Below are 21,544 nucleotides of genomic sequence, written 5' to 3'. Positions count from 1 at the left end.
CAAATTACTATTAAAATACTTCATAATTATGCTAAACTAATTAAATTTAAAATATATTTTGGAAAAAAATTATTAATATAAAAAATCGATATGCTTATTAAAAATATCTAGATTCAATATTAAATTTAAATTCAATATATTACATGAATATGAATATACTTATTGTTATATTTTTGTAATTTGGATATAAATGTCTAAATTGGTAGATTTTCTAAATGCAATAAGGCACACAATAAAACACATATATAATTCGAGCAATGTTGTTTCTATAAGTTCAAAGCAAATTAGTTAAAAAAAGAAAAACACAATAACAAGTGAAAATAGTAAAATGAAAGCATTGCATGAACATCATTGTGTTTGGAACTTGAATGCACCAACAATAAATTATCGAGGTTTAATAAATAGACCATAAGCTATCTACATTCAATGCACCAAATAAGGATAAACATACATGATGTGATGTGATGCAGCCCACTAAACCATCTAAGTTCAATGCATCACATACGAATAGACAATAAACCATCTGCATTCAATGCACCATAAGGATAAAACATACATGACGTGAGCATTGTTTTTTATTTGGATTCCAACTCCTTTGGACCAAGCGGAGGGACGAAACCTTTGGTTCTCCCGTGAAATAGTTAGAACCATGCGGTACGCTTAATAATAATAATCTCCAGCACAATCAAGAGAGCATCAATCAAACCAGAGAAGAGATGGGTTTAGATAGCGCAGCCCAAGCCCGTTTAGGCATCGATGCAGCCTTCATCCAATCCCTAGAGCATCGCCCAAACGCCAAACACTGCGACTTGACCCTCATAGATCAAATTCCCCTCATAGATCTTTCCCCTGTCAACTCCACTACTCCAGCCCACCCCTCCACATTGGACTCACTCGTCGCTCAAATACACGCAGCTTGCAGGGACTGGGGATTCTTCCAAGTCATCAACCATGGCGTCTCCCCTGAGCTCTACCATACAATCAAATCCGAAGCAGCCAATTTCTTTTCCCTCCCCTTGCAAGAAAAATCCAAAGTGAGGAGAGACTTGGATAACAAAAGGGGCTATTACGACGCAGAGCGTACAAAAAACGTCAGGGACTGGAAAGAAGTTTTCGACTTTGCATGTCGAGGGGCAATTTCTCTTCCTGCGAGTTTCGAACTCGAGTCTGATGAGAATCGAACAGTGATAAATCAATGGCCGCAGAACCCACCTGGCCTAAGGTCCTTATTAATCCCGGAGCTGTTATGGATGGCGAGGCATCGATTCCCGGGAGGTGCAAATAGTTTAAGATTTTCACCTCGACGGATTTGATATCACGCAGCACAATTACCTAACCGTATGTATGTGAGAAATGGCTACTAAAGTTTTAATAGTTATTGACTAGTTTGCAATGGCTTGTGGATACAGGGAGGCCTGCGAGAAATATGCAGAGGCCATCGAGAAACTTGCTTTCAGATTGTTGGAACTCATATCTCGGAGCTTGGGGTTGCCGGGTGATTATTTCAATTCCAAGTTTGAGGAACAAACTTCGGGTGTGAGGTTGAATCATTATTTACCATGCTCCGTGCCTGAGCTGGTTCTAGGAGTGGGTCGCCACAAGGATCCGGGGGCTCTCACTGTGCTTGCTCAGGATGACGTTGGAGGGCTGCAAGTCAAGCGAAAGGATGGAGAATGGATTGGAGTGAAGCCTATCCCCAATTCCTTTGTCATCAATGTTGGGGATTGCATGCAGGTGAGCCTTTTTTGTTCCATCTCACTCAAGTACATGATAAGTTAGCATTTTTTTTGTTCCATCTCTCACTCAAGTACATGATAAGTTGTCATATTTTTTTTTCCAAGTACATGATCTGTTTTTCTGAATGTTTAACCCTTTTTTTTACATGATCTGTTTTTCCGAATGTTTAACTTTTTTTTTAATAGACTGATAACTATAATTAAATTTCAAAAGTCTCTGTTAAATTTTATCAAAATCATACCAGTACTCTAAATTTTATCAAAACCATAGCAGTACTCGAAATCCAAATTCGAAGATCATTAAATCAATATAAGCACCCTGTATCTAACTGCATCATAAATGGGTCAATAGTTTAGGATTTTTTTATATAGATTGATTTAGTTTCCTGTGCAGCTACATCTGCTATCAATATATGTTGTGTTATTTATTTATTAATTACATCGGCTATCAATATATATTGTGTTATTTATTTATTAATTACATCTGCTATTAATATATATTATGTTATCTATTTGTTAATGTAAACTATCAATTAGAGTTTAAGCAAGTACAAAATCTAATAAATGATATATACTGCTCTACACATTAATAAATGAATAACACAATATATATTAATTGTCTATTATATTCAATAAATGGTATATACTGCATTCAATATATATATTTATTAACCACGTGGTGAATGGGTAACTGCCAGTCTTAATCTATGAGAGACAGGATCAATCCTCATGGCTACCACTATAACACCAAAAATACATCCAACTACCTACAAATCGATGTACTAAGATCTTATGATTTTAGCAAAGATAAATAACACAATATATATAGGTTGCCCACTACATCTCTGTCCATCTTCACAACTCCAACGACCCATTGTCTACTTAGTGCAAGGCCCCACCCCGCAGGCTAGATTAAATATATGCATGTATATGCAGCCAGCTTTAATACGTTGCTGATTAAATATATGCATGTATATGCAGCTTTAATACGTTGCTGAGTATACAATAAGCATCCCGCTTAGTGTGTATGAGATTGGATGTGTAGCATCCTGCAGTGTACATACTACCCTATATTATATTTAAGTATGTATAATGTGTAGAGGTATATATTATTATAATATATACATTTGTGTATATTGTAGTAATTTATATTATTATATAATATTTAATGATGTATATATTATAGTGTATATTAGTGTGAAGATATGTTTTTTTTTCTCAATTAGTCTATTTCTATATTTATACAAAAAGTTACAGCAAGGTTGGTCTCGAGATTTCATGCCATGAGGTTGGCATATAGCAAAAACTTGACATCTTGACTGTAGAATCGTCAAAATGACTTACATCAGTGAGAATAATATCCAGGAACATTGAACATACCAGACAGACACAAAAACAGACCCAAACAGCAATATCGGACTGAGTGAAACACTGCTGTTTCAAGGATCGATTTTTACATAGATATAAGCATAAAAAGACCCTGACCTGAGTCATAAACAAAAGCCTGAGACAGGCATGACAGGAGAGCTTTAACTTCGGAGGCAAAACCATAGAACCAGAGGCGCTGACAATGTCAATCTTCATCTAAAGTGGTTGGCTGTTCCTCTATAACCCTGCACCCAAAATGACCGGAGTCCATGGAGTCAGAGGAGCGGATTGCAGAGCTGGAAGGCTCTCCTCTCGTGCTTGGGCCGACATTGGCCTCAGAGTGCGTGGTGGGCATGCTTCCGGTACCTTGGCGTGGGGTGGCAGTTTGACTTGCCACCCTCTGTTCCTCCGTAGCCCTCTGATGAACCGCACCCGGACTTGAGTTGTGCTCACATCTTTCGATGGTTACAGATATGATGAAAGAGGAATTTGCTAGCGAATAGGGAATGCGATAGCGGGCAGTGGGATGCACATGATGCTGACAGGCTTCTCCTCTATCCTGCCCTCGACCTCGACCTCTGCCACTTCTGGTTGCTGGGTAGGCCGACGCTTCTTCAGAGGGGTCCAGAGAGGTAGAGATATGCTGGGCGGTGGCTCGACCACGTGAACCGCCGTGCCTGCTGATCATTCTCAGCCTTTCTTTCGGCATGATTATGGGAGGGAGAAATTAAACGGAGGAGGGAAGGCGGAAGATCGACTGAGGGACGAAATCACTGAGAGAGCAGGAAACTGAGCCCGTGAAAAGCAGAAGGCTTTAGGAAGAGGAGCTGAAGGGAGGCCGGAGCAGATTAAGGCGTAAAAAGCTCTACAGAGCAAGACCAAACGGGAAGAATTCTCGTCATTCACCAGTGCCGAAAGGGAGCAGGCAGGCAGACTTTCGCTTGGAGAGAAGCCCAAGACCGCGACCTGGACTGAGCCGAGAGCAAACCAAAGAACAACAGCAATGAAAATGAGATGGAGCGCCATCGTTCCTATGACCAAAAACAGGGTGGGCAGAGTAAATGCTGCCTTAAATGCATATGTGCGAAGCCTGTCGTTCATGCCAAGAGTCATGCGCTTCACGCAGGTGGGCTGCCACTTGCCCATCTCGCGCGCCTCCAACGTACCCTTGTAATTAACAATCACCCGCATCCGGGAAGTGTGAAGATATGTTGACAGTTAGTTTTTGGGATAATTTATTTAGCGAGGGGTTTGTCGAAAAGTTGGGAGCATGTATTTATTGTGAGGTTTTATAGAAAAAGGGCCGAATACATCAAGTAGATGAAGAAGTAATCTGTCCCATAAACTATCTTAAACGATTTTTTTTTTTTTTACTAAATATTGATTTTTTAATACATTAGTATAGGCTATCTTTAACTCCGTAAACATTAAAAGAATTTTCTTTCTTTCTTTTTAAATATTAATTTTTTAATATATAAGTAAGTTAACTAGATTAGTTATAAAATTAATTCATTAAATAAAACAATTAAAAAAATTGACCCAAAAATATTTAAAATAAACCTGTTCTAAAAAACATGTTATATATTATATGAATCCAAAATATTAAATATACACATATGCAAAGTAAATCCAAACTATTAAATACAAGTGTGCAAAGTTCCTCTTTTAAGGTTTTTAGTTATATATATATATATAAATGAATTTCTAATAAATTTACACTTGCCGAATAGAATTGAATTTCTAATAAATTTACACTTGCCGAATAGAATTGTACATTAGCAAATAGTTCAAACTCGACAGATCCGTTCCATTTGGAATGAGTAATTTTAGTTTGGTGGGTTGGCTTAGCTTAAAAATATTTGGAATTTGTAATTTAATCAATTTGATTTAGCTTAAAAACCGTTAGGAATTTGTTTTTTTTAAACTAATTTGAATTAGCTTTAAAACCCTTGGAATTTGTTTTAGTTCAACCAATTTGAATTTTATTTAACAATGTTGTGATATAATCTGAAACTTTCCTTGTGACTCTTGTAACATTGTTCATACCATCTTCCTTGTGACTCTTGTAACATTTTTCAATAATTGGTATGTTATTGTCTTTTTTTTATTCAAGTAAGTTATTGTTATCTTCTATTGTTCATGGTTACATGTTATTCTTATTAATTTAGGAATTTTAAGAAAGTGCACTTTTGGAAGGGCCCTCTTTAATTTTGGTATATTATAAAATTCCATGTGGTTGATTAGAGTGTTTTAATAACTACCTAATTATGTCTTTATCCATTTTGTTCAATCTTGCCCGAATTTGATCTTTAGTTGCACTGCTTAATTGGGTTGGTACGGGTCAATTTGTTCACCCATTTGCTTAAAGAAAATTTTAAGCAATCTTTCTTAGGGTTTTCCTCGTGTTAAAAGAGAAATGACCTAAAGTGAGAGTTAGTAATGGTAATATGATATTGAGAAACATTCCTAAATTTCCCCTAGCTTTGTAGTTGTTTTAGGAATATATAACTATTAAGTAAAGGTTTGGACTCAGTTCAAACCCATGACCACACCCTTGTATCCTTCAACCATTAATCATCATATGCATGCTCAAAACCAACTCAAATTCATCTTACATGGAAAACAATTTCCTTTGAAGAAACATCGGCCAACCCTCCTTGGCCTTACTTGAGCTAGAAGCCCTGCCCCTTGTAAACTTGGAATAAAATGATCTCATCACAACATGCATGGATCCATTAGTATGAAAGCAATTTAAGGCGATATATCTCATCACAACATTCTCTAGACCTACTATGCTTCCCTGTGATCTGTTGTGATTAAAAACAAGTTTCTTATCAATTTCTTAAAATCATTCGGGACGATGCTTCTCCTCATCCATGATGTGTATGCCATCCTTGCCACCATTTTTATTTCCCTATTGCTACCCATTGGATATATTGCCTTGTTGTAGGCCATCAATTGTATGACCTTCTATCATTGTCCATCCCATACGCCCTCTCTCCTCCATCTGCACATACTCTCCTCCCACCATTATCTTCTGAATAATCCCTTTAAAAAATTGTGGAATCTAAATTCTTCCTTTTCAATCTAAAGAAGCACACCTTCATACCAACAATCTTGAGATTTAAAGGATTACATTTTTGTCAATTGCAATTCGGTATCATTGCGTATACTAATTTAAGCTTTACAATGATGTATTTGGCTAAGGAAAATAGTATAAGAGTAGATATTGAGGTTTGCTTTTGGATTGTTATAAAGAGCTCAACCAGGGATAATATACATTTTTATACCTATGATTCAATTCCATATGTTGAAGGAAGTATCTTGAGTTGGGCTATCTTCAAATCCAAATGTTTTATGCACAAAATGTTTTTTTTAGTGTGAATAACCGCTCATAGTTTAGGGGTTTAGCAAAGTTATCTCACAACTATTTTCTCATCAAAAGTTAGGACTAGGTTACAATATGTTCTCCCTATATGATAAAGAGGAAGAGGGTGAGTGGAAACTATCATGCTACTTGTAGGGATCCATAGACATTTCCATGCTAATGAACTCTATTTATAGGAAGGGTTGCATGGCATTGGTGATTGAGCTTCTTTATCTACTTTCAAATTCAATGTCTAGCCTCTATACACTAACTAGGAAGACACATATAAGTTAGTGGATACACAACCGTATTTTGTTAATGTTGGATTCTTTTTAAGATTCAATATGTGAGGCTAATGACAAGTTGAATGTAGGTAGACTTGTAAGGTTGTGGGCCTAACAGAAATATTGTATCCACAACAACAAGAATCTTACATACACAATCTCTAGGTTTTGGAAAGGAAAATAATAAAGGTAATAGATAAACATAAATGAAATAAGACAACAACAACAAAAATTTGGTGCAAGTATTTGTGCAGAAAATAAACTTTGGATTTACATTAAGAAATAAGTATGTACAATACTGATATGAACAATATAAGAAAACTAACCATTGTCTATATAAAATTACCAAAATCACGAACCCAATTACATTCAAACGGAGGTGTATAAATAATAATAGTTGCTTAAGGGGATATGAAGTGTTTCACATCTTGTATGTTAACATCCCACAATATAGTGATGTAAAAATTTTGAGAAGATGAAGATATGAATAAATAAGATTTGATCCATTATCGTGGTTGAACTTCCCTGGTAATAGTTTTCTGAAATTCCCATTCACATCACTCTATTGTGCACACCTCAACATCATTTGCATCTTTAGGTTGTGTCATCACCTTGCAGTTGAGGTTGATGCACTCTATTAATGTCCCTGAGCTTATGAACACTTGGTGCAAGCATTGTTCTTATTTAATTGAGCCTGTAAGTAGCTAATATTTACATCTATATCTTCACAAAAAATTGGAAGGAACTTTCATCATGCACAAATCCTTTAGTCAACAACTTAATGGATGTTTGATTCTTCCACGGACCTAAATCTTCCTTTGAATAATTATAAGAATAAAGGATAAGTTTTTCTTTTCTTGGGGATATCGTCTTCTGAAAAGTATTTGGTTGGAAAATATGATGGTCAACTAACCATTTGAACCTTCCAAAAATGAATTATTTTCAGAAAATTTATCCCCTTTGGATGTTAGTGATGAAGATCAACATTGAGTTATAGATATATCCTCAAGATGATTAGCAAGAATATTGTTGCAAGAATAGTAATTTCATTTAGATTTTTGATACATCCCTCTACATGTTCAATGCTCATAGTTGGAAGATGTTTTAGCAAATGAGGACATAAACACCACTAGCGTAACCATTCTAATATTTCCTCTATTTTGATAATGGAATTTTTTGGTTGATATTTTGTCTAGAAAATGAAAATTTTGAGTAATTTACATCTTTGTAAGTTTGTGACTTTGATTTACAAAATATGGTTTTTTTTTTTACTTGAGGGAAAATAATATATTTTGGGTGGGAAAGTGATGTTAGGGGTTGTTATGATCCAGGTGGATATTGGTGGTCACCCATATATTCTGCCTATACCTCCAGTCAGTTTCATTCGTTTCCTTGGCCATAGCAACATTTACTATCTTTAGAATTTGTTTAGGTCTTGAACTTCAGGAGTTGTTTTGACCCCCTAAACGGTGTTTTTTTAGGTCTGTATTAGGCCCATAGTCATAGGAAAGGGACTATGGAAAATCCTGTAGTACTCAGAGAGATATTTCAGACAAGGTATAGTACATGTCAAAAAAAGACAATATGACCAAGTTATGACCCCGGGAAATTGGCTGCGCAACTAACCCCAACGGGGCCCAGAGACTCTTGCCGTTCCATCTCCCAGGATTATGGTTTTGGTTGTTCAGTGTTTTCCATTATTGTTCAATAATAACAAGGCCCTTGAGCCTCACTATAACATAGCTCAGAGGAATGTAGCTGCAACATCTCTTCTTAGAGATAAGCTACCATCGTCCGAGCTAGTTTACTTCAATTTCGTATGTAAGCATATTTCAGTTCTTTGATATTAATGAAATGAAGTTTTATTTCTGATACATATCAATGTTTATGTTTGTCTCTGTATTTTTTTGTGTCTGTGTATAAGTCTGGATCAGTGGTATTAGAGCGGTTTTCTCTTTCTCTATTTTTCTTTGCATGTTCCCAACGAGCTCAGGGTATAAGGAGTTAGGGCTCAAATTGGTTGAACCTTTGCAAGACCAACCTTGCAAACCTTGACGGCCTCCCAAAGACCAACCTTGCAAACCTTGACGGCCTCCCATGGCAGAAGAAAAGAAAGATGAGGGAGCGGGAGATCTTTTCAAAATATTGCTCGATGAAGCCCTCGAGCGACAGAGGAACGCGATGATGGATAACTTTGCCCAGATCCTTCAACGACTACCCACAGGCGACACATATTCATCCAACAGTCAATCTAGAGGTGGAACTCCTTTTAGGGTAGAAGTCAAGTCCATGTAGATGCAGATGTCGTAGATAGATGGTTAAATCTATTAGAAGGATATTTTTCGGTTCATGACTTTTCCAATCGAGAAAAAATTAATTTTTCACTCCTCAAAGCCACCCCCATGTCAACAACTGGTGGGAAACCTACTCTGAATAGAAGGACGACAGGGAACCCTCACTGTTTTCAGCTGCATCCACTTGGAATTCTTTCCAAGATGCCATCAACGAACAATATTACCCTTTCAGGAGCTATGAAGATAAATACATAAAGTGGACCACGTTGCGATAGGGAAGAGACCAAGATGTGCCAGAGTTCACAAATATTTTTCATAACCTTCGCACAAAGTTGGGTACCAAGGATTCTGAGTGGAATTTGGTACTCAAGTACTACAACTATCTACACAAGTACATCTAGGACGAGATGGAGTTCTTGGACATCTCCTTGACTGGTGCTTCCTATCGATATGATGTTAAGATCGAGAAGAAATTTAAACAGAGGAAGTGAGACTTTGGTTCTGTGAATCCAAATTAAGGGAAAGGCACAACCAAACTGCAAAAAAAAGGACAAAGCCAAGGCAGGGAGACCCAGGACAACCTGCTTCTTGTAAAGTTGGCATAAAATGATCTCATCACAACATCCGTGGATCCATTAGTATGAAAGCAATTTAAGGCAATATATCTCACCATAACATTCTCTAGCCCTGCAGTGCTTCCTTGTGATCTACCTTTATTAAAAGCAATTTCCTCATCAATTTCTTGAAATCATTAGGGAAGATGCTTCTCCTCATCCATGATCTGTATGTGATACTTGCCACCATTTTTATTTCCCTATTGCTACCCATTGGCTATATTTCCTTGTTGTAGGCCATTAGTTGTATGACATTCTATCATTGTCCACCTCATACACCCTCTCTCCTCCATATGCACATACTCTCCTCCCACCATTATCTTCTTAATAATCCCTTTAAAAAATTATGGAATCTAAATTCTTCCTTTTCAATCTAAAGAAGCAGACATTCATTCCTGCAATCTTGAGATTTAAAGGATTACATTTTTGTACATTGCAATTAGGTATCATTGCATATACTAGGCATTGAATCATATTATTATTATGATTAGGTATCATTACATTTTTGTACATTGCAATTAGGTATCATTGCATATACTAGGCATTGAATCATAGGTATAAAATTGGATATTATCCTTGATTGAGCTCTTTATAACAATGATGTGTTTGACTAAGGAAAATAGTATAAGAGTATATATTGGGGTTTTCTTTTGGATTGTTATAAAGAGCTCAATCAAGGATAATATCCAATTTTATACCTATGATTCAATGCCATGTGTTTAAGGAAGTCTCTTGAGTTGGGCTATCTTCAAATCCAAATGTTTTATGCACAAAATGTTTTTTAGTGTGTAACCCCTCATAATTTAGGAGTTTAGAAAAGTTATCACACAACTATTTTCTGATAAAAAGTTAGGTCTAGGTAACAATATGTTATCCCTATATGATAAAGAGGAAGAGGGTGAGTGGAAACCATCATGCTCCTTGTAGGGATCTATAGACATCGATATGCTAATGAACTCTAGTTATAGGAAGGGTTGCATGGTCTTGGTGATTGAGCTTCTTTTTCTACTTTCAAATTCAAAGTCATACCTGTATACACTAACTAGGACAGATATAACTTAGTGGCTACACAACCCTATTTTGTTAATTTTTGGATTATTTTTAAGATTCAATATGTGAGGCTAATGACAAGTTGAATGTAGGTAGACTTGTAAGGTGGTGGGCTTTAGCAAAAATAATATATCCACAACAACAAGAATCTTACATACATAATCTATAGATTATGGAAAGGAAAGTAATGGAGGTAATAGACAAACATAAATGAAATAAGACAACAACAACAAAATTTGTTGCAAGTATTTTTCCAGAAGATAAACTTTGGATTTCCATTAAGAAATAAGTATGTACAACAATGATATGAACAATATAAGGCAACTAACCATTTTTTATATAAAATCACCAAAACTACCAACCCAATTACATTCAACCAGAGGTGTATAAATAATAATAGTTGCTTAAGGGGATATGAAGTGTTTCACATCTTGTATGTTCACATCCCACAATATAGTGATGTACAAATTTTGAGAAGATGGAGATATGAATGAATAAGATGTGATCTATTATCGTGGTTGAACTTCCTTGTAATAGTTTTATGAAATTCCCATTCACATCACTCTATTGTGCACACCTCAACATAAATTGCATCTTTAGGTTGTGTCATCACCTTGCAGTTGAGGTTGATGCACTCTATTAATGTTCCCGAGCTTATGAACACTTGGTGCAAGCATTGTTCTTATTTAATTGAGCTTGTATGTAGCTAATATTTACAGCCATATCTTCACAAAAAATTGGAAGGAACTTTCATCATGCACAAATCCTTTAGTCAACAACTGTTTGATTCTTCCACGAACCCAAATCTTCCTTTGAATAGTTATAAGAATAAAGGATAATATTTTTTTTTTTTTGGGGATATCGTCTTTTGAAAAGTATTTGGTTGGAAAATATGATGGTCAACTAACCATTTGAACCCTCCAAAAATGAATTCCTTTCAGAAATTTTATCCCCTTTGGATGTTAGTGATGAATATCAACATTGAGTTATAAATATAGACTCAAGATGATTAGGAAGATAAATTGTTGCAAGAATAATAATTTCATTTAGATTTTTGATACATCTTCTACATGTTCAATGCTCATTGTTGGAGGATGTTTTAGCAAATGAGGAAATAAACACACTATCGTAACCATTCTAATATTTCCTCTATTATTATAATGGAATTGTTTGGTTGATATTTTGTCTAGAAAATGAAAATTTTGAGTAATTTACATCTCTGAAAGTTTGTGACTTTGATTTACAAAATATGTTTTTTTTACTTGAGGGAAAATAATTTATTTTGGGTGGGAAAGTGATGTTAGGGGTTGTTATGATCCAGGTGGATATTGGTGGCCACTCGCCTATTCTGCCTCTACCTACAGCTATTTTCATTCATTTCTTTGGCTATAGCAACAATTACTATTTTTAGTTGTTTAGGTCCTGAACTTTAGGAGTTGTTTTGACCCCCTAAACGGTGTTTCTTTTAGGTATGTATTATAAGCCCATAGCCATAGGAAAGGGACTATGGAAAATACTATAGTACTCAGGGAGTTATTTTAGACAAGGTGTCGTACGCGCCAAACGAAGACAATATGACCAAGTTACAACCCTAGGAAGTTAGCTACCCAACTAACTCCAACAGGGCCCCAGACTCTTGGCGTTCCATCTCCTACGATTTGAGTTTTGGTTGTTTAGGGTTTTCTGTTATTGTTCAATAATAAAAAGGCTCTTGTGCCTCATTGTAACATACTTCAGAGGCATGTAGCTGCAACATCTCTTTTCAGAGATAACCTACCATCGCCCAAGCTAGTTTACTTCCATTTTGTATGTAAGCATATTTCAATTCTTGGATATTAATGAAATGAAGTTTTATTTATGATACATCTCGATGTTTATTTTTTTATATATATTTTGTTGTGTTCGTTTATAGGTCCATATTAGTGGTATTAGAGTGGTTTTCTCTTTCTCTATTTTTCTTTGCATGTTGCCAACGAGGTCAGGGTATAACGCGTTATGGCTCAAACTGGTTGAACCTTTACAATACCAGCCTTGCAAACCCTGACGACCTCCCATGGAAGAATAAAAGAAAGATGAGGGAGCAGGGGATCCTTTCAAAATATTTTTCAAGGAAGCCCTCGAGCGATAGAGGAACGCGATGATAAATAACTTTGCCCAGATCCTTCGGTGGCTACGCACAAGCAACACATCTTCATCCAAAAGTCAATCTGGAGGTGCCACTCCTTTTAAGGTACAAGTCAAATTTGATATTCCTATATTCGAAGTCTAGATAGATGCAGATGTGGTAGATAGATGGTTAAATCTATTGGAAGGATATTTTCTGGTTGATGACTTTTCTAATTGAGAAAAGATTACTTTTGCACTTCTCAAAGTTTTCCCCATGTCATGGACTGGTGGGAAACCTACTGTGAACAGAAGGACGAGAGGGAGTCCTCATTATTTTCATCTGCACCCACTTGGAATTCTTTCCAAGATGCCATCAAGGAACAATATTACCCTGTAGGGAGCTATGAAGATAAATACATAAAGTGGACCACGTTGTGGTAGGGAAGGGACCAAGATGTGCCAGAGTTCACAAATATTTTTCATAAACTTCACACAAAGTTGGGTATCAATGATTTTGAGCGGAATTTGGTACTCAAGTACTACCACTGCTTACACAAGTACCAGTGTTGTTAAAATTGCGATTTAATGAAAAAATCGCGATTTTTTCATCTTGTCGATCAAATCGCGATTTTTATACGAAAAAATCGCCTACTTTTTTTTTGCCGATTTTTACTGAAAAAATCGCGCTTTTTTCAAAAAATCGCGATTTTTTCGAAAAAAACGCGATTTTTAACGAAAAAATCGTGGGGGCTCAGGACAACGTAGTTTTATAACTTTTTTTGGGTTTTTTCATGCAATGTTTTTTGAAAGAAACAAATAATTTTTGAGTGGGGTAGCTTAATGATCAAGTCTAGGCCCTAGTATGGATATGCTATTCATGGTAATGTTAAATTCTTAAAGTAAAAGTGACATTCTCCTTAATCTTCATTTTCATCCTTTTACTTAAATTTTTAACATTACCATGAAATGACTCAGGATGTTTGAGAGTGGTTCCAGCCTCATTGGATTTCATATGGAGAAAGTAGAATTTTAGATTTCATTTAAAATCCAGCAGACTTATCAGTTTTTCAGGATTTCAGGATTGGGAGATTGTAATGTTTCCAGGTGACACCACATGCCCGGGCTACCCCTGCCACCAGTAGAGGACGTGGTCTACCTCCTATAGCTCCTACTTCTAGTTCTTCAACGTCTAGAGCACATCAGACTCCACTGCCATTTCCACCTGCACGGGCACCAACATCTACATCTAGAGGGAAAGGTAAAGCTGTGGCATTTTCTCGCAAGAGGGGCAAAGGAAATCAATAGGATTAGACTTTCATTTTATTGTATATGACATTATGACATGATGAGATACATTATCATATTTTTTGTTGATATTTTGAGGCTGAGTTGGGACTCAGGAGTCAGGACTTACTATTCAGGACATGATTCAATGTTATGTGTGATTTTAGCGCTAGAAATGATATTAAACATCTTATATGTTAGTTTTTTTATCATATTTATGTGTCAATGTATTTATTTTATGTTGTAGATGGTTTAGATATTAAAAAAATTGAAAAAAAATGAAAAAAAAATGAATATTTTTGTGCCAAATGCTTTTTTCCCGCTTTTTTCCGCTTTTGCCGATTTTTTCCGCTTTTTTCCCGGCGCTGATTTAATCCCGATCACGCTTTTAACAACATTGACAAGTACTTCAAGAACGAGTTGGTGTTCTTGGACATCTCCTTGATTAGTGCTTCCTATTGATATACTGTTAAGATCGAGCAAAAATTCAAACTGAGGAAGCAAGACTTTGGATCTGCGAATCCGAAACAAGGGAATGGTGGCCCCAAACTACGGAACAAAAGAAAAAGCCAAGGCATGGAAACCAAGGACAACCTTGCGAAGCCGCAAGCGAAGAAAAACACCACAAAGATAAAGAATGACACAAGGAAATGGTGTGAGTTCCATAAGAGGCCCACTCCAAACACAAGTGAGTGTTGAGTCAAGCCGTGATTGGTGGTAGAGCTAAAGGCCTCCAAATTAGATGCATGTTCTGACTCTGAGTTAGAACCCAACAAGGGAATGACAAAGGGAAGAATATTATTGATGCGGAGCCCAGTGCCACCATTTCCATCGCCAAGATCCAAAAGATTGAGCTTGAAGTTCTAGAGGAGGGGGAGCAACTCTTCCACTAACAGATGTAGGTGAAGGGTTCTCCGTTGCAGTTCATTTTCAACAACAGAAGCCAAAAGAACCTCATTTTAGCAGAGGTCATGAAGTGGTTGGGCCTACCCACCACACCACACGCACAGTTGCACACCATCCGGTGGCTTCACCAAGGATGAGATCTTTGCGTCAGCCAGTAGTGTCGCCTTTGCTACACCATCAAGCCCTTCACAACTAAGGTACTTTGTGATGTTTATCCTCTTGAATTTTTTGATGTATTATTAGGCCAACCATACTTGTGGAAGCGTCATACTATGTATGAGTCTAGGCCTCGCACTGTTATTATTTATTTGAGAAATAAGTTGTACATGATACCAGAGGTAGCACCACCTACCACAATCTCTTTGATCTTTGTGAAGCAATGCAGTAAAATCATTTCCTAGACCGGGAAATTTGTTTTCCTTATGATTCGCCCCCAGGGAAAGAAGAAGATTATGGAAACATTAACGACCTCCATACAAGGCTCCTCTTCATACCAAAAACAAATGGACAAGGTCATGGAGGAGTATAGGGACATCTTTACCTCACCTACAAGGGTACCCTGCACTATCATGTCAAGCACTCCATCGATCTGACCTCGGGTGTGCGCTACCCAATGGGCCGATCTATCAATGCTCTATTATGAAGAATGATGAAATCAAGATGCAGATTCAGGAGCTATTACAAAAAGGGCACATTAGGCCAAGTTCATCACCCTGTGGGAGCCTGTTCGTGTTGGTACAGAAAAAGGGGGGACTTGGAGACTCTGTATCGACTATCGGGCGTTGTATAATATCACTGTCCAGAATAGGTATTCAATCCCATGGATTGATGACTTTATAGACCATCTTAAGGAGGGGGAATATTTTAGCAAGATTGACTTGAAGTCTTGTTATCACTAGGTACTAATCGAACCCTCCAATGTGTGGAAGATTTCCTTCAAATCTAAGGAGGGCCTTTTCGAATGGCTGGCCGTGCCTTTTGGGTCGATGAATGCCCTCAAAACCTTCACGAGGCTAATGGATGACCTCATGCGACCCTTCACCAGATCATTCATGGTAGTGTATTTGGACGACATCTTGATCTTTAGCCAGAGTTGGTAAGAGTAACTCCACCATATTCGACAGGTCCTCAAAACCCTGTGATACCACAAATTGTGTGCCAATTTGGAGAAATGAAATTTTGGTATGACCCAAGTTCAATATTTGGGGTACATCATTAATGAGCGAGGTGTGCATGTGGAGCCAACCAAGATAAAAGTTATTCAAGATTGGCCAACCCTGACTACTCTAACAGAGCTCTACAAATTTCTGGGTCTTGCCAATTTCTACCAAAAATCCAAGTGTGCCACACTCTCCAAGAGTGCTCCTAGAAAACTATAAGTGTCCAAGAGCATGAGAGAGAGAGAATAATGAGAGAGCTCCAAAATTGAACTGACAAAAGTTTGTGTACTGATCATCATAAGCCTTTTTATGAATGAGGCCTCTATTTTCTTCATTTTCCATTATTTTCCTCCTCACATGCAACGTGTGACCTTTCACCTCCCTTTTCTCCCAATTTCCATTATTTTCATAAATAAATGTGCCAAAAATGCCATTTTTCCTTTCCAATTACTTAGCCATTAATAACCAAATGAGCACCCACGCTAGGATGTCTTGCCCAACATTCAACTTGGAATAAGTGTCCCATCAACTGTGGTTATTATTTTTCCTTTATTAACTTTTATTACATGGAATTTTCACTAGGGTTGTTACAATCCACTAGTTATCATTAATGGCTCAAAACTTACAAGGACACCTAACAAATGAGCCTTCCTACACGTGAAATGAGAAAATTACAAAACATGTTTGAGAAACCTGTAGTATGACTACGTCCATAGGACTATACAATTTGTATCAAATGTTTGTACAATTGTATGGATTCATATGACCTGTCCACACAACTATATAGGTAGATATGCAACTTGCAATCATTACTTAGTTGCTCTTTTCACTGTTGCATTGTTCTCTCCTCTCCTCAACCTTTTTCCTCACCTCCAGAGAAAATTGTCTACATGAATAATTAGAGTGTCTTTTCCATCTACATTGACTTGTCATTGGAGTTTTAGGAAAGAATATATTTTTAATATTACTCAAAGTCTAGTACAATATTAGACTCAACTCCAAAAAATAAGACTTTCACTCTTTTTACTAAAGTAAATTACAGAATAGAATTATTTATTAAAAAAAATCTTAAACTGCACTAAATGTACGAGAAAATTCCTATTCAAGCTATGATTGCCAATAGTTCTTTCATTGAAAAGAGAGAGAATGCATAAAATGATTTCCAAGTCTATAACTTGTAATGTTCCAAAGGCACTTGTGTTTATGTCATTGCTAAGAAATAAAAATTTAACAGAGTCATTTAATGCTAGAGTTTTTTCCTTCAGTTTTCTTTGAGATAATCCATGTTGTTTATGGTTTTTAATTGCTATATGATCACTGTGATTTCATGTTTGCTTGTTTTTTTTGGTGTATTATTGTGTGAATTCCATTTAACAATTTTTTTGTATGTGGCGCGTGGTCCTTTCTCCAATACACTTTGATGGCTACAACAATGGAATACTCAAGGCCATACATCACAAAGCCAAAGGAGATCCACTCTTGAGCAGAAGTGTTGTTGGCCATTGTTTTCATTTTTCACTTTAGTTTTTCTTTGCCTTATTGCAAATTTTTGGTCATTGAGTAAGCTATAGTTGATTTAATAGTTAATACACAATGTACTTCTCATGAGTTTGCTCAATTGTTAATTAATAGCAGCGCATAGGCTATTATACACCCAGTTGACACATGCAACACTAAAATCTATTTGTTAGAATCCTGTGCTCTTAGCTACCACACTAATTTCTTTGTATTTGAATTGTTGGGTGGAATGAATAGCCAAATTGTCCATTTGCTTGGTCATTGGCATAGGGAAGATCATACTTGTGTGTTGTGTGTCATCAGCTACAAATAAATTTGCATTATCCCTTTGTAGAGAGCTAGAAATTTTCTTACAATAATCATGGACATTGTTTCGATAATATATAGCCCACGTACAATTAAGTGATTTTCCCTACGACCATACAAGTAATAAATTACTTATAACTATCTTTGTATAGGAAAAAAGTTATATGAAAGTAATCCATTACTTATAACTATCTTTGTATAGGCAAAAAGTTATAAATTTATATGTTTGGTGTTTCATGTATATGTGATAGCACTGACACTAATGAGTTGTGGCATCTTTCTTTTACTTTATTTCAATTTTGAATGGGTAGAAATATATAATATTTTTAGATATTTAAACTAGGTTGTATTGTTGTCGTAACATAATTTTCAAGTGAACTTGCTCCATTGTTGCACATTGGTCTTGCTTTATATAGCAAGTAGACAAGCCTTGAATAGTTCAGTGAACCTAGCAACATCCTGACGAAGGATGGTCTCCAGTTATCCTGGCAGGGCATGTTTCATCCTTTTGAATTACTCTGAGCTGCTGATAGGGCATGTTTCTTCTTTTTGAACCATAAGGGCCCAGGAGTACAGCAGTCGCTTTGATGCCAAGTTATAAAGTAGTGTTCTAAGTTCCTTGATAAACAAATTCCTTCATATCCATGAGAGATGGTAGTTGCTGCTATTTTTTCCTTTTAAAGGATCGTTCTTTATGTTTCATATAACTGTAGCAGTGATAAGGACGCTGCCTTGTTTGGAACAAGCAGAATTTCTCACCGATGATACATTGACAAAGATTTTTTTACCTCAAAGACGTCCTCTTACAGGCATGGCTATCTTCTTATTCTTTTTGTTTGGAAAACAGAATGACTGACTGCTGTGGGAAGAATCCCACCCACACCAGCGCCTGCAGTGGTACTGCCTCTTAAGAAAGTGTAAGCATGAGCAAGGCAAACTCTTGGAAAATCAGAAACCTTGGATGATTGGAAATTCATAACCATATTCTGGAGAATCCTATGACTGAAAGTATGCTATGATTGGATGGGTTTGTGGAGTAGTATAAATTGCAGCAAAATTTTCTTACTCTTTCCCAATACAAATTCATGATATGCAGCATAGTCCTCGGGATATCTCCAATCTGAAATGTTCAAAGCCATGTATGATGTAACTGTCCAGCATAACAGAACTGCCATTTCCAAGGACCAAAACAAGAAAATTCGTTGAGTTCTTAATTGAAATAGATTGCACAATTTAAATAATCAGTTGTCTATGTTAATGAAATGATGATGTTTTTCTTTATTTACAAGTGAAACCAGGAGAAACAAGCTTTAAAAAAATGTTTTGTGCAAGATATATTTGGCTAAGTACATGCATTAGTTTGGAAGTAAAAGATATTGGTCTATGAGTGAATGGCCATATATAGCTTACATTCATTCTGTCAGTGCTGCCTTAGAAGTAACTTGTTTTGTTTTAAGCACTCTACAGTTTTCATAGAAACAAGCCTTTCTTGGGGATTTTGTGTTGTGCAGGTTTGGACCAATGACAAATTCATATATAGCTTACATTCTTCTGTCAGCGTTGCGTTAGAAGTAACTTATTTTGTTTTAAGCACCCTACAGTTTTCATAGAAATAAGCCTTTTTGGGGATTTTGTGTTGTGCAGGTTTGGAGCAATGACAAATATGCAAGTGTAGAACATAGAGTGGTGGTGAATGACAAGAAGGAAAGGTTTTCTATCCCATTCTTTTTAAATCCTTCGCATTATGTGATGGTGGGACCTGTACCTGATTTAGTCAATGAGAAAAATCCACCCAAATATAGAGAATACTGTTGGGGGAAGTTCATCGAGAGCAGGAGGCACAGCAATTTCAAGAATTTGGGCACTGAGAATCTTCAAATCCATCACTTTTATATTTCCGAAAATTCCTCTGGATGAGATCGTTATCTTACGATGTTTAGTATTTTTAAGCTTTTGTATTTAACCCCCTATAGTTGGTTGTTCTTACCACTTTCTGTAATTTTGGTAACCTCTTATAGTTTGCATCATTCATCGGTTAAAATACTGTTGTACATGGAATTCACTGTTTGTTTTTCTTCATGAACTAATACATAATAGTCCCATTTGCCACATTAATGATGACGTGGGCAGTTTATGGTAAATATTTCTAGCAACTTGTTGAAATCTTGAAATCTATTTCTTGATGGACATGAATTTTAGCGAAGTAGAAATAGATCACATTTTTAACTATTTGTTTGGAAAATAATTTTCAGATAAGTGGTACCAATCCTGGGGTGCGGGTATTGGCTCTGACATGTTCTAAAAAAGAACCAAACTTGAAAATTTTCATTCCTTTTATTGTCCATGTTCTTGAAAGCTTTTTTCATTAAAACCTCGAAAGTTGAAAATTGTATTCATGCCTTCTCAAGAGCAACAAAGGTCAAAGGAACTGGTGTCTACAACCAGCAAAAGTAGCCCAGCAAAACAGGGGATTGCAAAAGACAGCCCACTAAAATGAGTGAAAATGAAAGGAGAATTGAGTATAAGAATAATAGGAAATGAATTGACATAACATTGGCTATGTACAAGCAGTTTATATTTCAAGAAAGAAAACTCTGTAAAGTGAAGGATAGCCTGTCAAGAAACATATCATGGATTGAGTTGTAGCTGCCATGGGAGGAGGGATGAAGTTGGCTCTGCTCATCATCTGAGTGAATGGTGTAGATGTCAGCACTGAGTGCCTAACGAATAATTTCCTCTAGAGAGTGGTCTGGACTAATAGGTCCCTGAGGAGTAATCTTGGGTGGCATTGAAGGCTCCTGATAGTGACAAAGAAGTCCTAATGGAAGGAAATAAACCAGTGGTGCATCTTTGAGCAGCTTCACTTTCCAACATTTTTCATTGTCAAATGTTCACCACTGGTAAAACTTTACGATCTGTCACATTTTCCTTTTCAGATCTAACTGCATGTTAGAAAGACATCAAAGAGACATTCACAATGAAGGAAGATGTTGTGTACCAAAACTTGATCTCTGATTGAAAAACACCCATTTTTCTTTTCTGATTAATCAAAATTTGTACTCTACTATCTAGTCCCATTGACCTGTCCCTTGGTTGTTTGTGGACATTCATAAAATTATATTATTATCTGATTCGAAGTAGGCAAATATGGATGTCATTGGAACTCTAAGTTGCATATCCCGTGAAAGATAGACAAACTTGTGTCCACTGAAGAGCTTAAGCCCCCTAGTAATCAGGAGGGGAGGGATCATAATTTAACCCTCTAATTCATAGAATAGTCAGTCTGAGCAAGAATATAGAACAAACACATTGATGCTTGTCAATGAACATTTTAACACACTCGTCAAAAGAAATATGAAGAACTCTCTACAGTCTAGACCAGTAAAACATCATCTGAACCAATACTTTATTTGTATTTTAGTTGCTTGGATAAATCAGAGCTACATTGAATGACAAAGGTGTCTTATAAATAGTTTATATATCTTATAGAAAACTTTATGCCAAGAATATGTTTACTTTGTAGTTCATGTATTTTATTTTAATTGTTTCCA

General features: G+C 36.4%; 1 protein-coding gene across 3 annotated transcripts; it reads left to right on the top strand.

Annotated features, from left to right (window-relative positions):
- Nucleotides 1-601: 601 nt before the first annotated feature.
- Nucleotides 602-20,134, top strand: LOC149192511 (protein DMR6-LIKE OXYGENASE 1-like). Of its 3 annotated transcripts, none has more exons than XM_089404631.1 (3): nt 606-1,222; nt 1,410-1,734; nt 19,638-20,134. In XM_089404631.1, exons 1-3 carry the CDS (start codon nt 717-719, stop codon nt 19,908-19,910), a joined length of 1,104 nt encoding a protein of 367 aa, XP_089260757.1. In that variant the 5' UTR covers nt 606-716; the 3' UTR covers nt 19,911-20,134. The 3 variants fall into 3 exon arrangements, with proteins under 3 accessions (XP_089260758.1, XP_089260757.1, XP_089260759.1); XM_089404633.1 differs by having other exon boundaries at nt 1,059-1,275; XM_089404632.1 differs by lacking the exon at nt 19,638-20,134 and having other exon boundaries at nt 602-1,275; nt 1,410-1,560.
- The last annotated feature ends 1,410 nt before the right edge of the window (nt 20,135-21,544 follow it).

The sequence above is a fragment of the Pinus tabuliformis genome, chromosome 2_2, assembly GCF_031772625.1.
Source record: "Pinus tabuliformis cultivar Carrire ecotype Pingquan chromosome 2_2, CPIR1, whole genome shotgun sequence".
Classification (NCBI taxonomy): domain Eukaryota; kingdom Viridiplantae; phylum Streptophyta; class Pinopsida; order Pinales; family Pinaceae; genus Pinus; species Pinus tabuliformis.
The sequence above is the reverse complement of the archived record's forward strand: the minus strand, read 5'-3'. Positions and strand labels throughout refer to the sequence as shown.

Excerpts from the sequence above, each read along its gene's own strand:
- LOC149192511 (XM_089404631.1), top strand. The coding sequence starts at position 717 with ATGGGTTTAGATAGCGCAGCCCAAGCCCGTTTAGGCATCGATGCAGCC. Across the intron at positions 1,223-1,409 it reads CAGAACCCACCTGGCCTAAG|GGAGGCCTGCGAGAAATATG; the intron begins GTCCTTATTAAT and ends TTGTGGATACAG. Across the intron at positions 1,735-19,637 it reads ATGTTGGGGATTGCATGCAG|GTTTGGAGCAATGACAAATA; the intron begins GTGAGCCTTTTT and ends TGTGTTGTGCAG.